The sequence below is a fragment of the Somniosus microcephalus genome, chromosome 5 (genome assembly GCF_052327205.1).
Source record: "Somniosus microcephalus isolate GS21.2 chromosome 5, FLI_Smic_1.0, whole genome shotgun sequence".
Lineage (NCBI taxonomy): Eukaryota > Metazoa > Chordata > Chondrichthyes > Squaliformes > Somniosidae > Somniosus > Somniosus microcephalus.
Genome location: NC_140991.1, coordinates 267,240,935 through 267,258,046, shown reverse-complemented (window position 1 = coordinate 267,258,046; position 17,112 = coordinate 267,240,935). Strand labels below are relative to the sequence as shown.

Sequence of the window (17,112 nt, the reverse complement as noted above, 5' to 3'; positions counted from 1 at the left end):
CGTAATGCCATGAGACCTTTTACATTTATCTGAGAGGACAAACAGGGCCTCGGTTAAACGTTTCATTCGAAGATGGCAGCACTGAAGCGTCAGCCTAGATTATGTGCTCAAGTCTTCGGCGCGGGGCTTTAACCCACAGTATTCTGACTTCGGGGACAGAGTGTCACCACTAAATCAAGGCTGATGCTCAGAATTTGTACACACTTTTAATATTGTCAAATTTTCTGCTGGCAAGTAATTAGTTGAGAAGATTCACAGCATTCAAAGATATCTGGAATAAGTAAAATGGCTGGGATCAGAAAGAGGGGTTGTAGTTTGAATAATGAGGCAATCCATATTGGAACCGGAAATGTGAAATTAGTACACAATGGATTGGTGTTCATTGCTAACAGTGGGGGGAGAAAAAAAGAAAAAGGTTGTCTGTTCCCTGAGTGTCTCCAGTCAATACAACACTGCCGTCAACAATGTCTATAGAGTACTTGATTGCATCTTGAGGGCATTTTATTCTGTCACAACCGGTTATTTTATTTCTGCATTGCCCACACTCTGGATCTTTGGTGCGAGCCAGATGTTCCTGTACTAGCCAAGTGGCAAGAATAGAATTCTTGTTTTGTTTTCAAGATTTACTCGTTTCATCTCTCTTGGTTGCACGGGTTTATAAAATTGCTGGTGCATCAGTGTAAAGAAAAAAAAAGTTTGCCTGATGTTTGATTTTTGAAACATTATTTTGGATTCAAAAGTTTTCTCCTGTTTGTTCAAAAGTCAATCTGGTATGAGTGTAGTTCAGTTTTAGAATTATAACCTGACATCATGGGTTCTCATTGAAACGTTTAAAATTCTGACAGGGCTAGACAGACTGGATGCAGGAAGGATATTTCCCCTGGCTGGGGGGTCTAGAACGAGGGGTCACAGTCTCCGGATACAGGGTTGTACATTTAGGACTGAGATGAGAAATTTCTTCACTCAGAGGGTGGTGAGCCTGTGGCATTCTCTACTGTGGTGTATGTAACCTGTTCCACGTTAAGAGAACTACCTTAAGAGATGTACTACTTTCTCTTGGCTGCTGTATACTGTAATACTGTAATACCGGTGGTGACCACACCGGTATATAAGTGTTGTGCAAGGATTTGCTGGGCAGTTCAGCCCTGACCTTCGAATAGTAAAGACCTGTTAAAAGTTATTCTTGTTGTCTGTGTCCAGTGATTGATCCTAAACATAACTGGAACATACAGACTCAACAGTGGCGACGAGTCCGATCTTACCCTGCGGCAAATTTACATCCAAGGCAGCTTCGTCCTCAAAACGGGCGTCGAGAAGAGGCACCCGCCCTCATCATCCTGCTGAGCACCATCGCACGGGAGGCATCGAGAACCCGGGTTAAAAAGAAAAAGAATTCTGACCACGAAGCCCTCCATCAGCGACAGGCAGTGATCATCCCTTCTACCACGGTGGTGGGTAAGCCGATCAGCGACACGAGCAGAAAGTCGGCCGCGTTGACTGTGGAGTAGGGGAGGGAAAACGGAGGAATAAGGGCGGAGAGCTCGACCACGGCCGGTAGAAAGGGCCGGGCTGCAATCGAGGCTGAGAGGCACAGCGACTGGGGCAGCTTAAGGCACGAGAGCCACGGAGAATTCAAACGCAGCCGGTGTACAGGACCGGGCTGCGAGCGGGGCTGCGAGGCAAAGCAGCGTCGGGGAGTTGAGAAGCTTAAGGCACGAGAGCCACGGAGAATTCAAACGCAGCCGGTGTACAGGACCGGGCTGCGAGCGGGGCTGCAAGGCAAAGCAGCGTCGGGGAGTGAGAACCGCTGGGGAGGCGAGAACGGCAGCAGCAAGGCAATCGCCATTGCAGCCAGCGGGGGAAGAAGGCAAATGCGGGAATCCGCCATTGTAGTCGGCGGGGGAAGAAGACGAGCGCGGGAAAGACCGCCAAGCGCGGGAAGCCGCCATTTTAGTAGGCGGGGGAAGAAGACAAGCGCGGGAAGCCGCCATTTTGAAAAAAAAGAAAAATTTAAAAACTTGCAAGGATGCCTAAACATGGGAGCATTAATACCTTTGATAGTGATGTCGAAGATTGGACCATGTATGTAGAACGCATGGAAGTTTATTGTAAAGCAAATAAGGTACCAGATGATGAGAAAGCATTAACCTTATTAAGCTCAATGGGGGCGAAGACATACGGGCTATTGAAGCATCTTCTATCACCAATTAAACCGGCGGATCAGACCTTCGCGAATATTGTTACTGTCCTGAAAAATCATTTAAACCCCACGTCGCTGATGATAGCGGAACGATTTAAATTTTACAGAAGAACGCAGTTGAAAGACGAAAGCAACGCTGAATTTTTAATTGAACTACGTAAGCTATCGAAGTACTGTCAGTTTGGGACAGGGCTAGCAGATGCGCTGAGAGATAAATTTGTGTGTGGATTGTTAAAAGAAGGAACACAAAAGCGACTGCTTGAAGAGAATGATCTTACGCTTGATAAAGCTGTCACTATTGCAGCATCGCAAGAAGCCGCAGCAAGAGGCACTGCGGAAACGCAGCTACGGTCACCGGAACTCTGTACCAATCAAATGGTCTTGAGTACAGTAAAATGTTATCGTTGTGGAAAGACAACGCACGATCAGAACCAGTGCTGGTTCAAAAATCAGGAATGCAGAAAATGTGGCAGGCTTGGTCACATAACTAAAGTATGCCGGTCAGGAAAGAAGACCAGCAACAAAAAGTCACCGCAGGAAAAGTACAAAAAGGTACACAAGGTGACAGAGAACAGTTCGAACGAACAGAAGTCAGATTCAGACGCCAGCAGTAATGAACTGGGTAGTCTAAGAGTACACAATGTTGGTAAGGAAGCAGACCTCCAAACAATTTGGGTCACACTTCAGATAGCAGGAGTCCAAGTGAAGATGGAATTGGACACTGGATCGGCATTGACGGTCATGAATAAGAAAGATTACAAAAGGTTATTCCCACATATTCCCCTACGGGATACGGAGATTGTATTGAAAACATACACGGGGCAAAGAGTATACCCCATCGGGAAGATAGAGGTAAAGGTGGTCCACAAGGGCAAAGAAAGCCGAGGAATGGACTTATATGTGCTATCTGAGGGAGGTCCACCACTACTGGGACGGGAGTGGATTAGGAAAATAAATATGGACTGGCATTCCTTAAAAGCACTAACGGTAGATTCCGGTACAAAAGATGTCAAATCTAAACGATTGTCCAGAATATTGGACGATGCTAAAGAGGTGTTCCAACAAGGACTGGGAACACTGAGAGGAATTACGGCAAACATCAAGATTGAAGAACATGCAAACCCGAAATTTTTCAAAGCCAGACCGGTACCTTATGCAATACGACCTGCTGTGGAAGCTGAGCTGGAAGGGCTAGAACGTTCAGGAGTACTGTCTAAGGTGGACTGGAGTGAGTGGGCCACGCCCATTGTCCCAGTCATGAAGCGTTCATCGAGCAACAAGCCGGGGGAACCGGGGAAGGTTCACATCTGTGGTGATTTCAAGATCACTGTTAATCCGGTACTTCACACGGTGCAGTATCCGCTTCCACAGATTGAGGATATCTTCGCTTCATTGTCTGGCGGGAAACACTTCACCAAGATAGACCTGGCGCAGGCGTACTTACAGATGGAAGTTGAGGAAGAGTCACGCCAGTATCTCACGATCAACACGCATAGAGGCTTGTACCGGTATAATAGACTGGTTTTTGGAGTGGCATCGGCTCCAGCAATTTGGCAGAGGGCCATGGAGCAGGTATTACAGGGAATTCCAGGTACACAATGTTACCTGGACGATATTCTGATTACAGGAGATGATGACGAGGAACACCTTGCAAACTTGGAACTGGTGCTCACCAGATTGAAAGAATATGGTCTTCGAGTTAATCGCCAGAAATGTGAATTCTTTCAGAAGCGGATCTCGTACTGTGGTCATGTCATTGACCAGGAGGGGCTTCATAAGTCTCCTGACAAGATTGACGCTGTTGTGAAGGCTCCCGCTCCGGATAATGTATCCCAGCTGAGGTCGTTCCTAGGGTTGATTAACTATTACCATAAGTTTCTGCCAAATTTATCCACGGTGCTGCACCCGCTGAACGCTCTTTTGCAGAAGGGAGTACCATGGAAGTGGAGCGAGGACTGTAAGAGGGCCTTTCGCGAAAGCAAGGCATTGATCGCCTCAGGAAGTGTTGGCTCACTTCAACCCAACGCTGCCTATTCATTTGGCTTGTGATGCTTCTCCATATGGTATTGGGGCAGTACTCTCACACAAGTTGCCAAATGGCCAGGAGAGGCGAGTTGCGTTCGCATCCAGATCATTGACCTCCGCTGAGCGCAATTATGCTCAGATAGATAGGGAGGCTCTCAGCCTTGTGTGGGGAGTAAAGAAGTTTAATCATTACCTGCAGGGCCAAAAGTTTACGCTTCTGACAGACCACCAGCCGTTGGTATCCATTTTTAACCCTAAGAAGGGTGTTTCGGTGATGACAGCACAGAGACTCCAGAGATGGTCCTTTTTCCTAGGGGCACATCAATATCAGATAGAATTCAAAGGTACAAAGCAGCATGGTAATGCTGATGGGCTGTCACGCCTGCCACTACCTACAGAGGAGGAGGCACCGACAGTTGACCCTGTTGAGTTATTTCACTCGACCATCATCGAATGTTTACCTGTCACCAATGCAAATATTGAAAGGGAGACTAGGAACGACCCGACACTGTCCAGGGTCTATGAAGTGACAGTGAAGGGATGGCCAGCACATGGTGGTCCACTGTTACTGGCATTCGCAGCAAGACGAGAACAGCTGTCCGTCTGTCAAGGAACATTGATGTATGGAACAAGGGTGATTATTCCTCCTAAGTTAAGAGAGAGTTCTAAAGGAACTGCATGAAGGTCATCTGGGGGGAGTCAAGATGAAAAGCCTTGCTAGGGCTTATGTGTGGTGGCCGGGTATCGACCAACAGATAGAGGAGCTGACGCAAAGCTGCTCAGGGTGCCAAAAAGTGCAAAATGCACCTCCGATTGCACCGCTGCATCCATGGGAATGGCCTTCAACCCCATGGCAACGTGTACATATTGACTTTGCTGGTCCTTTCATGGACTCCATGTTTTTAATTGCGGTGGACGCACATTCTAAATGGCCAGAAGTGATTAAGATGACTACCACTACCTCGGAAAAGACGATTGCGGTGTTAAGAACGATATTTGCGAGAAATGGATTGCCAGAACACAAATGTTCAGAAGACGGACCGCAGTTCGTGTCGGAAGAATTCCAGGGATTCATGAAGAATGGGGTGAAACATTATACCTCTGCCCCATATCATCCGGCTACAAACGGGTTGGCCGAGAGATTTGTACAAACGTTTAAAAAAGCAATAAAGGCCATGAGCGAAGATCAGATTCCACTACAACACAAGGTGGACAAATTCCTACTGGCATATCGAAACGCCACTCATGCAGTGACAAACCAAAGTCCTGCCATGATGTTCTATAACAGGAGGTTGCGGTCCAGGTTGGACTTGTTAAAACCAAATGTGCGGAGGGAAGTTGAAAACAAACAGTTCCAGCATATAAATAACAAGACCACTCGGAGTTTCGAAATAGGACAACCAGTGTTAGCCCGGGACTATAAAAACGAGAAATGGCAATCTGGAACAATTCGGGCCAGACAAGGACCCCTGATGTACACGGTAGATATTGGTGAATATGTAATACGGCGTCATGCTGACCAACTGGTAGAATCGAGAACAAGGGTCGAACCCATGGTTACGGCAGAGACAACCGTGAAAGAAGTTAGTGAACCTGAAGCATCTAGCTCAGAAGTGAATGTACCTGATGATGATGTCCAATCCATAAGAGACCAACTAGATGAGTCACCCCAGCAATGAGAATCAGAGACCCCTGAAAGGCGTTATCCAACTCGAATCAGGAGGCCTCCTCAGAGACTGAATCTTTGAACTGTTTTGCATGAAGTTGTGTATATATATATATGTTATTATGTTATGTTAAATGGGGATATAACTGTTAAGCTAAAAAGGGAGGATTGTGGTGTATGTAACCTGTTCCACCTTAAGAGAACTACCTTAAGAGATGTACTACTTTCTCTTGGCTGCTGTATACTGTAATACCGGTGGTGACCACACCGGTATATAAGTGTTGTGCAAGGATTTGCTGGGCAGTTCAGCCCTGACCTTCGAATAGTAAAGACCTGTTAAAAGTTATTCTTGTTGTCTGTGTCCAGTGATTGATCCTAAACATAACTGGAACATACAGACTCAACATCTACCACAGAAGGCTGTGGAGCCCCAGTCACTGAATATATTTAAGAAGGAGATAGATAGATTTCTAGACACAAAAGGCATCAAGGGATATGGGGAGAGAGCGGGAATATGGTACAGGAAACTTTCTGGTATCCGGCACTGACGGGACCGAGCTGGTGCCGGTCGATCAACGCTGCCAGAGAAACCAGCGCTAATGTTAACATACGGAGCTCCGTATCTAGCAACAAACCCCGTTGCTTAGCAACAGCTTCAAAACAGTCGGCACAGCTTGCAAGCGTCTCTGTAGCGAAGCAACAGCTTCAGCTAGACGCTTGCAGAGCCAGGAATGGAGAAAAAAAACAACGAAAAGTAAAAAAAAGTTATCTGAACCGACTCCTGAATTTTGCTGGTGAATAGAGTATTCCGGAGATTTAACCTCCGTTTAAACGAAAGTTTCCTGTATTGAGATAGAGGATCAGCCATGATCATATTGATCAGGCTCGAAGGGCCAAATGGCCTACTCCTGCTCCTATTTTTCTGTCTATGTTTCTATTCCTTGCTTTACCTCGGCATGATTCTGTTTTCTCCACTCTGCTGAAAGCACCGACTCGTGCTTGGGTACAGTTCCCCAGGCATTAGCGCCCTCTGTTATCTCACTCATCCTTCCCGAGTCGCCACACTGTGTGGAGGCAGGCTGTTCCACTGTGGAGGGTACCACAGCAATCCTGATTCCATTCTTTATACACACACTTTCCAGTAGGGGTCACCGGTAGCCACCAGGATTGGCTGATTAACCTCCCGGCCCATCTTCCCATTTGTCTGGGGGGCTTCTTCATAACCCCATGGAGTTGCAATTACCCCAGACAGCTTACTATATTACTTACCCCAGATATCAAGATGAAGGATCTCTTGACGCCTGGAGCCAATCTTGAAATTTCATCAGTCAGTCCTTTGGATGTATATATACCAATTTCATGCTGCTGAATGGTCCAGATTTTGTATTCACAAAACGGCAGCAGATCATAACTCAACAAGTAAGGGATATAGCATGCAGGAATGAAAACAATCAATTGTGAAGTTTTAAAAAAAGCACAGTTACTAATGGCTGCTAACTTTAAAAAGAAAGACGGCAAACAAATCAATTTTTTGTTTGACAATCCTTTTGGCTGCCATCTTGGTTTCTCCACTAAGCTGCACGTTATTAGAAGGACGTTGGAGTATGGTGAAGATTTGTTAGACGTACTAGAAATAAGTGATTTAGTTCTGAAGAGGGGCTCAAAACTTGGGGCTTTTTCAGGGTTTCAATATTATGAAAGATTCTGAGTGGACAGTTGGTGTGTGATTATTTCCATTAGTTGGTTAATTGGTAACAAGGGGCATAGATTCAGAATTATCACCAGAAAAAGGGGACTTGGAATAAATGCTTTCACTTAGAAGGGTTATTGGAAAGAAAAAGAAAGCCTTGCATTTATATAGCACCTTTCTTGACCTCAAGGCATCCCAAAGCTCTTTACAGCCAATGAAGCACTTTTGAAGTGTAGTCACTGTTGCAATGTAGGAAACACGGCAGCCAATTGTGCACAGCAAGCTCCCACAAACAGCAGTGTGATAATGACCAGATAATTTGTTTTTGTGATGTTGACTGAGGGACAAATATTGGCCAGGACACTGGGGAGAACTCCCCTGCTCTTCTTCGAAGTAATGCCATGGGATCTTTTATGTCCACCTGAGGGGGCAACAGGGCCTTGGTTTGACGGCACCTCGGACAGCGCGGCACTCCCTCAGTACTGACACTGGAGTGTCAGCCTAGATTTTTATGTATTAGAACCTGAAATGGTTTGCCACAAATGGCTACTGCGTCAGGCAGTGACCTCATTTAAAAGGGTGGAGGATAAGAAATATTCTAAAATGCAGCTGGTATTTAACTTTGTAAAGAGTTAAAGGCTAAGTGATCCAGAATTTGAATTTGTAGAAAGTTGATGCAGTACAAAAGATTGATTGATGTTTGGGGCGTAAATACTTTAATTCCATATTTTAAAAGTTACTTTTTTATTTGAAGCAGATTGACCTACTCTGTACTTCTAGCCTTCTCTGTTTTATTTCAATTTTTTCTTTTTCTTTTATAATAACTATCATATAGCCTTGGACATTGCTCATGAGAATATGTCTTTTTTTAACAACAATGGGAGTGAATCAACTAAGTGCGATTGGGGAAAGTGACAACTTAGCGAACGTGCATGCTACACACAACTTCTAATATTAGAGATATATCATTCTGTTTGAGAAATATTGCAGCAGACATTTGTGCTCAAGTTTTGAGTGGTGGTTGTGCCAAGCCCAATATAAACATGATTGGTTTGTTTCTATAAGATTGATATGGGTGGGGTTTGCCATTTTGTTTAGCACTAAGATTAATGTATTAGTTATTTTTTATCTATAAATTGGTAGGCGTGGCATAAATGGATGCAATTCACTTGTTCACTTGAGAGGGTGACAAAAGGAAATACAAAAGGGTTCGGAAAGAAGTCAAGAAAACAGGTAGGAAGGCAGAGAGAAATTACAAAAGGAAATGATCAAAGAAATTAAAAATAAATAATAAAGTATTCTATAGACACAAATAACAAAAGGAAAATTAAGATGGGGATAGGGCCACCAAGGGATGCACAAGATAAACTCTCAGGTAATCACAGTAAAATGCAGAAATATTGAATAGTTGCCTCGGTTTTTACTAGGGAGACTAACAAAGTGGACATGACATTAGAAGAAGAGATCAAAAGGACATCAAGACATTTAAGATGGATAGGAGGGAGATAATTGGTAAAGTAGACAAACTTGGAGAGGATAAAACAAAATATAACATTGCCACTAATAGATACAATAAGGAATTCAGGAGAAACTTCTTTACTGAGAAGGTGGTGAGAATGTGGAACTTGCTACCACGTGCAAGTATTTGAGGCAAATTGCATGGATGCATTTAAGGGGAATCTAGATAAGTACATGAGGGAGAAAGGAGTAGAAGGGTATGTCGATAAGGTGAGATGAAGTCGGGTGGGAGGAGGCTCGTGTGGAGCATAAACACCGGCTTGGGCCGAATGGCCTGTTTCTGTGCCGTAAATTTCCATGTTATATGTTTGGTTGGTACTGCCACTTTACTAAGTAAACCCTGCTGAGTTAAAGGCATTGTGCCTCAACTCCGCCCCCCCCCCCCCGAATTGTCATTGGTAAAGTTGGGTTAGCGATAGACCCTCATCTCCGGTATTGCACGGTTCAAAACTGCTACATAATTTCAGAATGTTATTGCACCTGCAACCTTATAACTTGGAGTAGGAATAAGTTAGAAAGTCCTTTCGGGAGTCCTGTTAGTATTTTATAAAACTACAAGGAGTAGGCAGAATTCACCGCTGGATTTGTACCTACTTTCTCATAGATACCCATTCTCACTATGTGACTGGAAGGATCAGTTTATTTAGCTAAGAAGGTTTGTCTGTGAATGGAATACAGTTGTCTGCTTTTAATCGCCATTTGTAGTGATCATGTGGATATAGCACTCAAATTTCAATTGCCAAGACCAATTTATATTGTGGGCTTTACTTGTACAGTGTGTATTGATTCGTTTGCGCAGGGCTCCCTATTGTGTTTTGCATATGGAGATTTCACAGGTAATGCTAGCCCCATCATTCCATGCAGCTGCAGATTACAGAGGTTTCTTAATGGCACTACAAAGAATTGCCAACTCACCTGCTCTGCGTAGTGGCTTCACCATGTCAGGTGAATCATGGTCAGTTCTTTTTTAAAAAACTTGGAAAAGCTCTCTAAGCTTTTAAAATTGTAAGCACTTAAACTGTTAAACAGATTTTTATTCATGAATAACCTCACAAATGAGCTGAGCTGGTGATCGTACTGTTCGCTAATCGATTCTGATATTTGGATTCTGGAGTAATAATGTGTAGTCCATTTGACCAAACATTGCAAAACTGGAATCCAATGAAATCTCAGAACTCTCTTTGTAGTGTGATTTCAAATAATCAATCAGAGTTTACGAAAAATATTTCTGTACTTATACAGCTGCCATGTCAATTTTCTCTTAAAAATAAAATTTATAACCAAAAAATAAAATTTATAACCAACTAACTCCATTTAAAAAAAATTATGGACTTGCTAACTCCAGCTTCTTGTCTATCAAACGTTCTCCCAGACAATGTGTGCTTCGTGGACATCTGCCATCTTTGAGTACACCTTCCTTCAAAACTGTGGCTGCTGTGTGTACTATCTACAGGATGCACTGCAGCAACTCCCAAACCCACAGCCTCTACCACCTAGAAGAACAACGGCAGTAGGTGCATGGGAACATCAATCACCTCCAAGTTCCCCTACAAGTCAAACACCACCCTGACTTGGACATACATCACCGTTCCTTCATCACTGGATCAAAATCTTGGAACTCCCTCCCTAACAGCACTGTGGGAGCACCTTCACCACACGGACTGCAGTGGTTCAAGAAGGTGGCCTGCCACCACCTTCTCGAGGGCAACTTGGGATTGGCAATAAATGCTGGGCATGCGAGTGACACCCACATCCCAAGAATTAATTAAAAAAACGACATCAAGGCCTGGCCAGTTCTGCCCAGCTGCTGCCCTGCAGAAAACTTCAGCTAAAGAAAGAGACTCGCACAGAGAGCAAGAGAGAGAAAGTGAAGAAAAGTTTTAGAACGAGATAGAGACGGCAACGAGAGAGGAGGGAGGGAAGGAAACAAAATCGGGAATGGGAAGCAAGTCATTTACAGAAAAAGATAATTTTTTATTTTTGTTTGTGAGTAACCTCAGGGAAGATCAACTAGTACAAGAATAGCTCTATTGATGTGATAATGGGAAATAAGTGTTCGTCAAAAATCCTTTTCCTCAACCAGATTTGGGGGTTCTAAAGTGTCGCCAGTAAAGTGTACACCAACGCACACAATTGGGAAGAAAAATGTTATGTAGAACTGATGATCATCCTTTGTACACAGACCACGGTCAGATGATTTATTTAAAAGTGCAACAGGATATTTTTCCCCTTTCAATCTAAAACCCGGTAAATAGTAAGATCTAAAAAACACTACTTCTCACGTTATTACGTGATCAGAATGATTCACTAGTACAGAAATAATCTAGATATGAGATGTGTAACCACATTTGAAACCGAAGATAAATGACTGGTTTTATAATTGCAGTAATATCCTTTTAAAGGATACCAAAAAAATTGAATGTTGACCACTGTCCGAACCGGTGGATACGATGTGCAGTATGTGGAAGTATATCTATTTATATTTATATACAAGAGAATGCTGTAGCTTCTATATGTTCACCTGCAGCATATATTCAGAAAATCATTCACACCTCTGCCCTGGTTTCTATGGCTCACTCGGGTATCAATGCTAATCTGAGGTGTGGAACAGTTGGGAGGTAAACTCTTGTACCCCATGTACCCACAAACGATATCTGGGTGTGGAAAGCCAGCGCAACACAGTGATGGTAAACCCTGCATAAATTATTAACTGGGGTTATTTGACCAGGGAATATGAAACTATTAGCGGTTGAGTTGCATCATTCATTTCAAACATGAACTTCCAGCAATCCTCCGCCTACGGGCTGATTTACTGAGCAGCAAGGGTTGCAACAGTAGACGGAACGAGACATAAAATCTGGCCGCTGTTGGTTCAGGCTGCCTTTTATTTTGTTTTGCAGGTGAATTTTGTGGTCTGTCAGTTGTTTGCCCTGTTGGCTGCGTTCTGGTTCCGCCTTTATCTCAGTCCCAGTAGAGCTGGTACTATCGTACGTCATGTGGTCATCACAATGATTGGCATATATGTTGCTATCTTCTGCTTTGGATGGTAAGTGTAAAAATGATTGTAACAATAAATTTGCACCATCACCTCCCCACCTCCCATATCAGTATGAATTCCTTTGTGTACTGCTTGCATTTGGATTTATTATGTCTTTCTTGGGCGCTGGTAATGTTTTTGACTCAGTCAAAATGTTTAAATGCAAAAAGCGCCAGTTAAGTCCAAGGTATATAGGTTGGTGCTCAAAAAACCCGAGGTATTGGTTAAACGGCAAATTTGTGAACATTATAATTAACATGACCTATCTTTCTGTTGACCATTTTGAAGAAGAGTGTAAATGCGTGGTAAACACACTGTGCTAGCACTCTCGCCTCGGAGTCAGAAGATTGTGGGTCCCACTCCAGAGGCATGCGCACAAAATCTAGGCTGATGCTCCAGTGCAGAACTGCGGGAATGCTTGGCTGTTGGAGGTGCCATCTTTCGGATGAGACATGAAACCGAGACCCTGTCTTCCCTCTCAGCTGGACACTTCAAAAGTACTTAATTGGCTGTAAAGCATATGGGGACATTGTGAAAGGTGCTATATAAATTCAAGTTCTTTCTGTTTAAAGTAAAACTGTGCCTGTTAGGTTAAAATAGGTTTCTCTCCACACATACTGGATGAAGGCCCAAAGCTAGCTTTCCCAGTGGAAGTTATTTGGATACTTGCCCTTCTTAATAGCATATACTGTGATCCTATCATACCATCCACCCCTTTCCTTTAATATACTATGCAGTTTTGACAACTGTTGGAAAAAGCACTTCACAGGGGAAAGTGGGCTTCTGGGCTGTACATTAACGAAGGAAATCTGTTGTCCTTACCTGGTCTGGCCTATATGTGACTCCAGACTCACAGCAATGTGGTTGACTCTTAACTGCCCTCTGAAATGGCCTAACTAACCACTCGGTTGTAAAAAACCGCTACGAAAAACAATAAGAATGAAACCGGACGGAGCACCCGGCATCGATCTCCGCACCGGCTGCGGACACGACAGTGGCACATCCAGCCCAATTGACCCTGCAAAGTCCTCCTCACCAACATCTGAGGACTTGTGCCAAAATTGGGAGTGCTGTCCCACAGACTAGTCAAGTAACAGCCTGACATAGTTATACTCATAGAATCATACCTTTTAGCTAATGTCCCGGATTCCTCCATCACCATCCCTGAGTCTGTCCTCTCCCACTGGCAGGACAGACCCAGCAGGGGTGGCAGCACAGTGGTATACAGTCGGGAGGGAGTGGTCCTGGGAGTCCTCAAAATTGACTCCGGATCCCATGAAGTCTCATGGCTTTAGGTCAAGCATGGGCAAGGCAATCTCCTGCTGATTACCACCTACCGCCCTCCCTCAGCTAATGAATCCGTACTCCTCCATGTTGAACCCCACTTGGAAGAAGCACAGAGTAGCAAGGGCACAGAATGTACTCTGGGTGGGGGACTTCAACGTCCATCACCAAAAATGGCTCAGTAGCACCACTTCTGACTGATCTGGCCGAGTCCTGAAGGATGTAGCTGCCAGTCTGGGCCTGCGACAGGTGGTCAGAGAACCAACACGAGGGGGAAAAACCTACTTGACCTCGTCCTCGCCAAGCGACCTGTCGCAGATGCATCTGTCCATGACAGCATGAAGGGATAATGACTAATCCTAGCCCTTTTTGGGCTACCCCAGATTCCCCAGACGTTCACCTTCAACTAAAGTTAGAGATAGCCGAATTCTATAAGACGCTTAATTGGGTCTAAAGGGCCAGGCTATCTCTCCCTAAAGGAAAGGAACGACTTGAAGATGTTACCGTCCTCCAGATAGCACTTTAAATAAGTTTAACTAGACTGTAACCTTCCGGATATTATGAGGGCCCGGAATCCCCCCCCCAGAATTCTGCAACTTCTCACAAAAGAGTGTACAGAGATTGAGTTCACGAGTTTGATACAGAAATACTATATGAGACAATTCTAAAAATATATAGATTTATTAAAGAACTGACATGCAGCTAACAGCTGGTGATTCAATCGCAACTTTAACGGTTCAAAATACAAATAGTTTACATTTCTTATTCTCACATCTTAGCTTCGTTACATTTCTAAGTCTTATTTCTAATCCAGGATATCCACCAAAATCAAATAAAAGTATCTTTTGATCCCCGAGACTCAGAGTTAAAAACTTAGAGCCTGCCTCTGAAGTTGAGAAACATAGAAACATAGAAGATAAGAGTAGGCCATTCGGCCCCTCGAGCCTGCTCCGCCATTCAATGAGATCATGGCTGATCATCCAAATTCAGTACCCTGTTCCTGCCTTCTCTCCATATCCTTTGACCCCTTTAGCCTTAAGAAATATATCCAACTCCTTCTTGAATATATTTAATTAATTGGCCTCTACTGCCTTCTTTGGTAGAGAATTCCACAGGTTCACCACTCTCTGGGTGAAAAAATTCCTCCTCATTTCAGTCCTAAATGGCTTACCCCTTATCCTTAGACTATGACCCCTGGTTCTGGACTCCCCGGCCATCATAAACATCCTTCCAGCATCTAGTCTGTCTAGTCCTGTTAGAATTTTATAAGTTTCAATGAGATCCCCTCTCAATCTTCTAAACTCCAGTGAGTATAAGCCCAATCGACACAATCTCTCCTCATACGTCATTCCTGCCATCCCAGGTATCAGCCTGGTGAATCTTCGCTGCACTCCTTCCATGGCAAGAACATCCTTCCTCAGATAAGGTGACCAAAACTGCACACAGTACTCCAGATGTGGTCTCAGCAAGGCCCTGTACAACTGCAGCAAGACATCCTTGTTCCTGTACTCAAACTCTCTCGCTACGAAGGCCAACATACCATTTGCCGCCTTAACCGCCTGCTGCGCCTGCATAAGAACATAAGAAATAGGAGCAGGAGTAGGCCAATCGGCCCCTCGAGCCTGCTCCACCATTCAATAAGATCATGGCTGATCTGATCCTAACCTCAAATCTTCTATCACTCTCCATCCCACCCGAACCCATGTGATCTCCCGGGAGAGGCGAAAAACCAGATAAAAAACCCAATGGCCAATTTGGGAGAAAAAATCTGAGAAATTCCTCTCCGACCCATCTAGGCAATCGAAACTCTTCCAGGAGATCACTCTGCATGCTTACTTTCAGGGACTGGTGCACAAGGACGCCCAGGTCTCGTTGCACTTCCCCTTCTCCCAATCTATTGCCATTCAGATAATAATCTGCCTTCGTGTTTTTGACACCAAAGTGCATAACCTTGCATTTATCCACGTTATATTGCATCTGCCATGCTTTTGCATCTGCCATGCTTCTGCCCAATCACCCAACCTGTCCAAATCATACTGGAGTTTCTTGGCATCCTCCTCGCAGCACACACGCCCACCCAGCTTTGTGTCATCTGCAATCTTGGAGATATTACATCTAGTTCCCTCGTCCAGATCATTAATATATATTGTGAATAGCTGGGGTCCAAGGACCGATCCCTGCGGTACCCCACTAGTCACTGCCTGCCACTCGGAAAAAGAGCCGTTTATTCCAACTCTTTGCTTTCTATCTGCCAACCAGTTCTCTATCCAAGTCAATACCTTGCCCCCAATCCCATGTGCCTTAATTTTACACGCTAATCTCTTATGCGGGACCTTATCGAAAGCCTTTTGAAAATCCAAATACACCACATCCACTGGTTCTCCCTTATCTATTTTACCAGTTACATTCTCAAAAAATTCCAGTAGATTAGTCAAGCACGATTTACCTTTTGTAAACCCATGTTGACTTTGTTCGATCCGGTCACTTTTTTCCAAGTGCTCTGCTATTACATCCTTTATAATGGACTCTAGCATTTTCCCCACTACCAATGTCAGGCTTACCGGTCTGTAATTCCCCGCTTTCCCTCTACCACCCTTTTTGAACACTGGGGTAACATTAGCTACCCGCCAATCCATGGGTACTGTTCCAGAGTCTATCGAATTTTGGAAGATGACCAGCAATGCATCTACTATTTCTCGGGCCACTTCCTTAAGGACCCTAGGATACAGATTATCAGGCCCTGGGGATTTATCGGCCCTCAATTCCATCAATTTCCCTAACACCATTTCCCTACAAATACTGATTTCTATCAGTTCCTCCCTCTCATTAGACCCTATGTTCCCCGACATCTTTGGGAGGTTATTTGTGTCCTCCTTTGTGAAGACAGAACCAAAGTATATATTAATTGGTCTTCCATTTCTTTGTTCCCCATTATAAATTCCTCTGATTCTGACTGCAAGGGCCCTACGCTTGACTTCACCAATCTTTTTCTCTTCACATATCTATAAAAGCTTTTACAGTCAGTTTTTATGTTCCTTGCAAGCTTACTCTCGTACTCTATTTTCCCCCTCTTAATTAATCCCTTTGTCCTCCTTTGTTGAATCCTAAACTGCTCCCAATCTTCAGGTTTACTGCTTTTTCTGGCCAATTTATATGTCCTTTCCTTGGATCTTATGCTATCCCTAATTTCCCTTGTTAACCACGGTTGAGTCACCTTTTTTGTTTTATTTTTATGCCAAACTGGGATGAACAAATTCTGTAGTTCATCCATGCGATCTTTGAATGTTTGCCATTGCCCATCCACCGTCAACCCTTTGAGTGACATTCCCCAATCAATCCTACCCAACTCGCACCTCATACCATCTTAGTCTCCTTTATTTAAATTCAGGACCCTAGTCTGAGTCAACTATTTCACTCTCCATCTTAATGAAGAATTCTATCATATTATGATCGCTCCTCCCCAAGGGGCCTTGCACAACAAGATTGCTAATTAATTCTTATTACATAATACCCAGTCTAAGATGGCCTGATCTCTAGTTGGTTCCTCGACATATTGGTCCAGGAAACCATCCCGTATACACTCTAGGAATTCCTCCTCCACAGTATTGTTACTAATTTGGTTAGCCCAATCTATATGTAGATTAAAGTCACCCATGTTAACTGCTGTGCCCTTATTGCACGCTTCTCTAATT

The 17,112-nt window shown here is 44.0% G+C and overlaps 1 protein-coding gene across 1 annotated transcript in view; it reads left to right on the top strand.

Annotated features, from left to right (window-relative positions):
* The window catches only part of mboat1 (membrane bound O-acyltransferase domain containing 1), a 185,626-nt gene that overhangs the window by 6,483 nt on the left and 162,031 nt on the right, over window positions 1-17,112 (top strand). Inside the window, exon 2 of the mRNA XM_085988926.1 lies at window positions 12,000-12,145. Within this exon, the coding sequence (XP_085845052.1) occupies window positions 12,000-12,145 (146 nt within the window). The remainder of the gene's footprint in view (window positions 1-11,999; window positions 12,146-17,112) is intronic.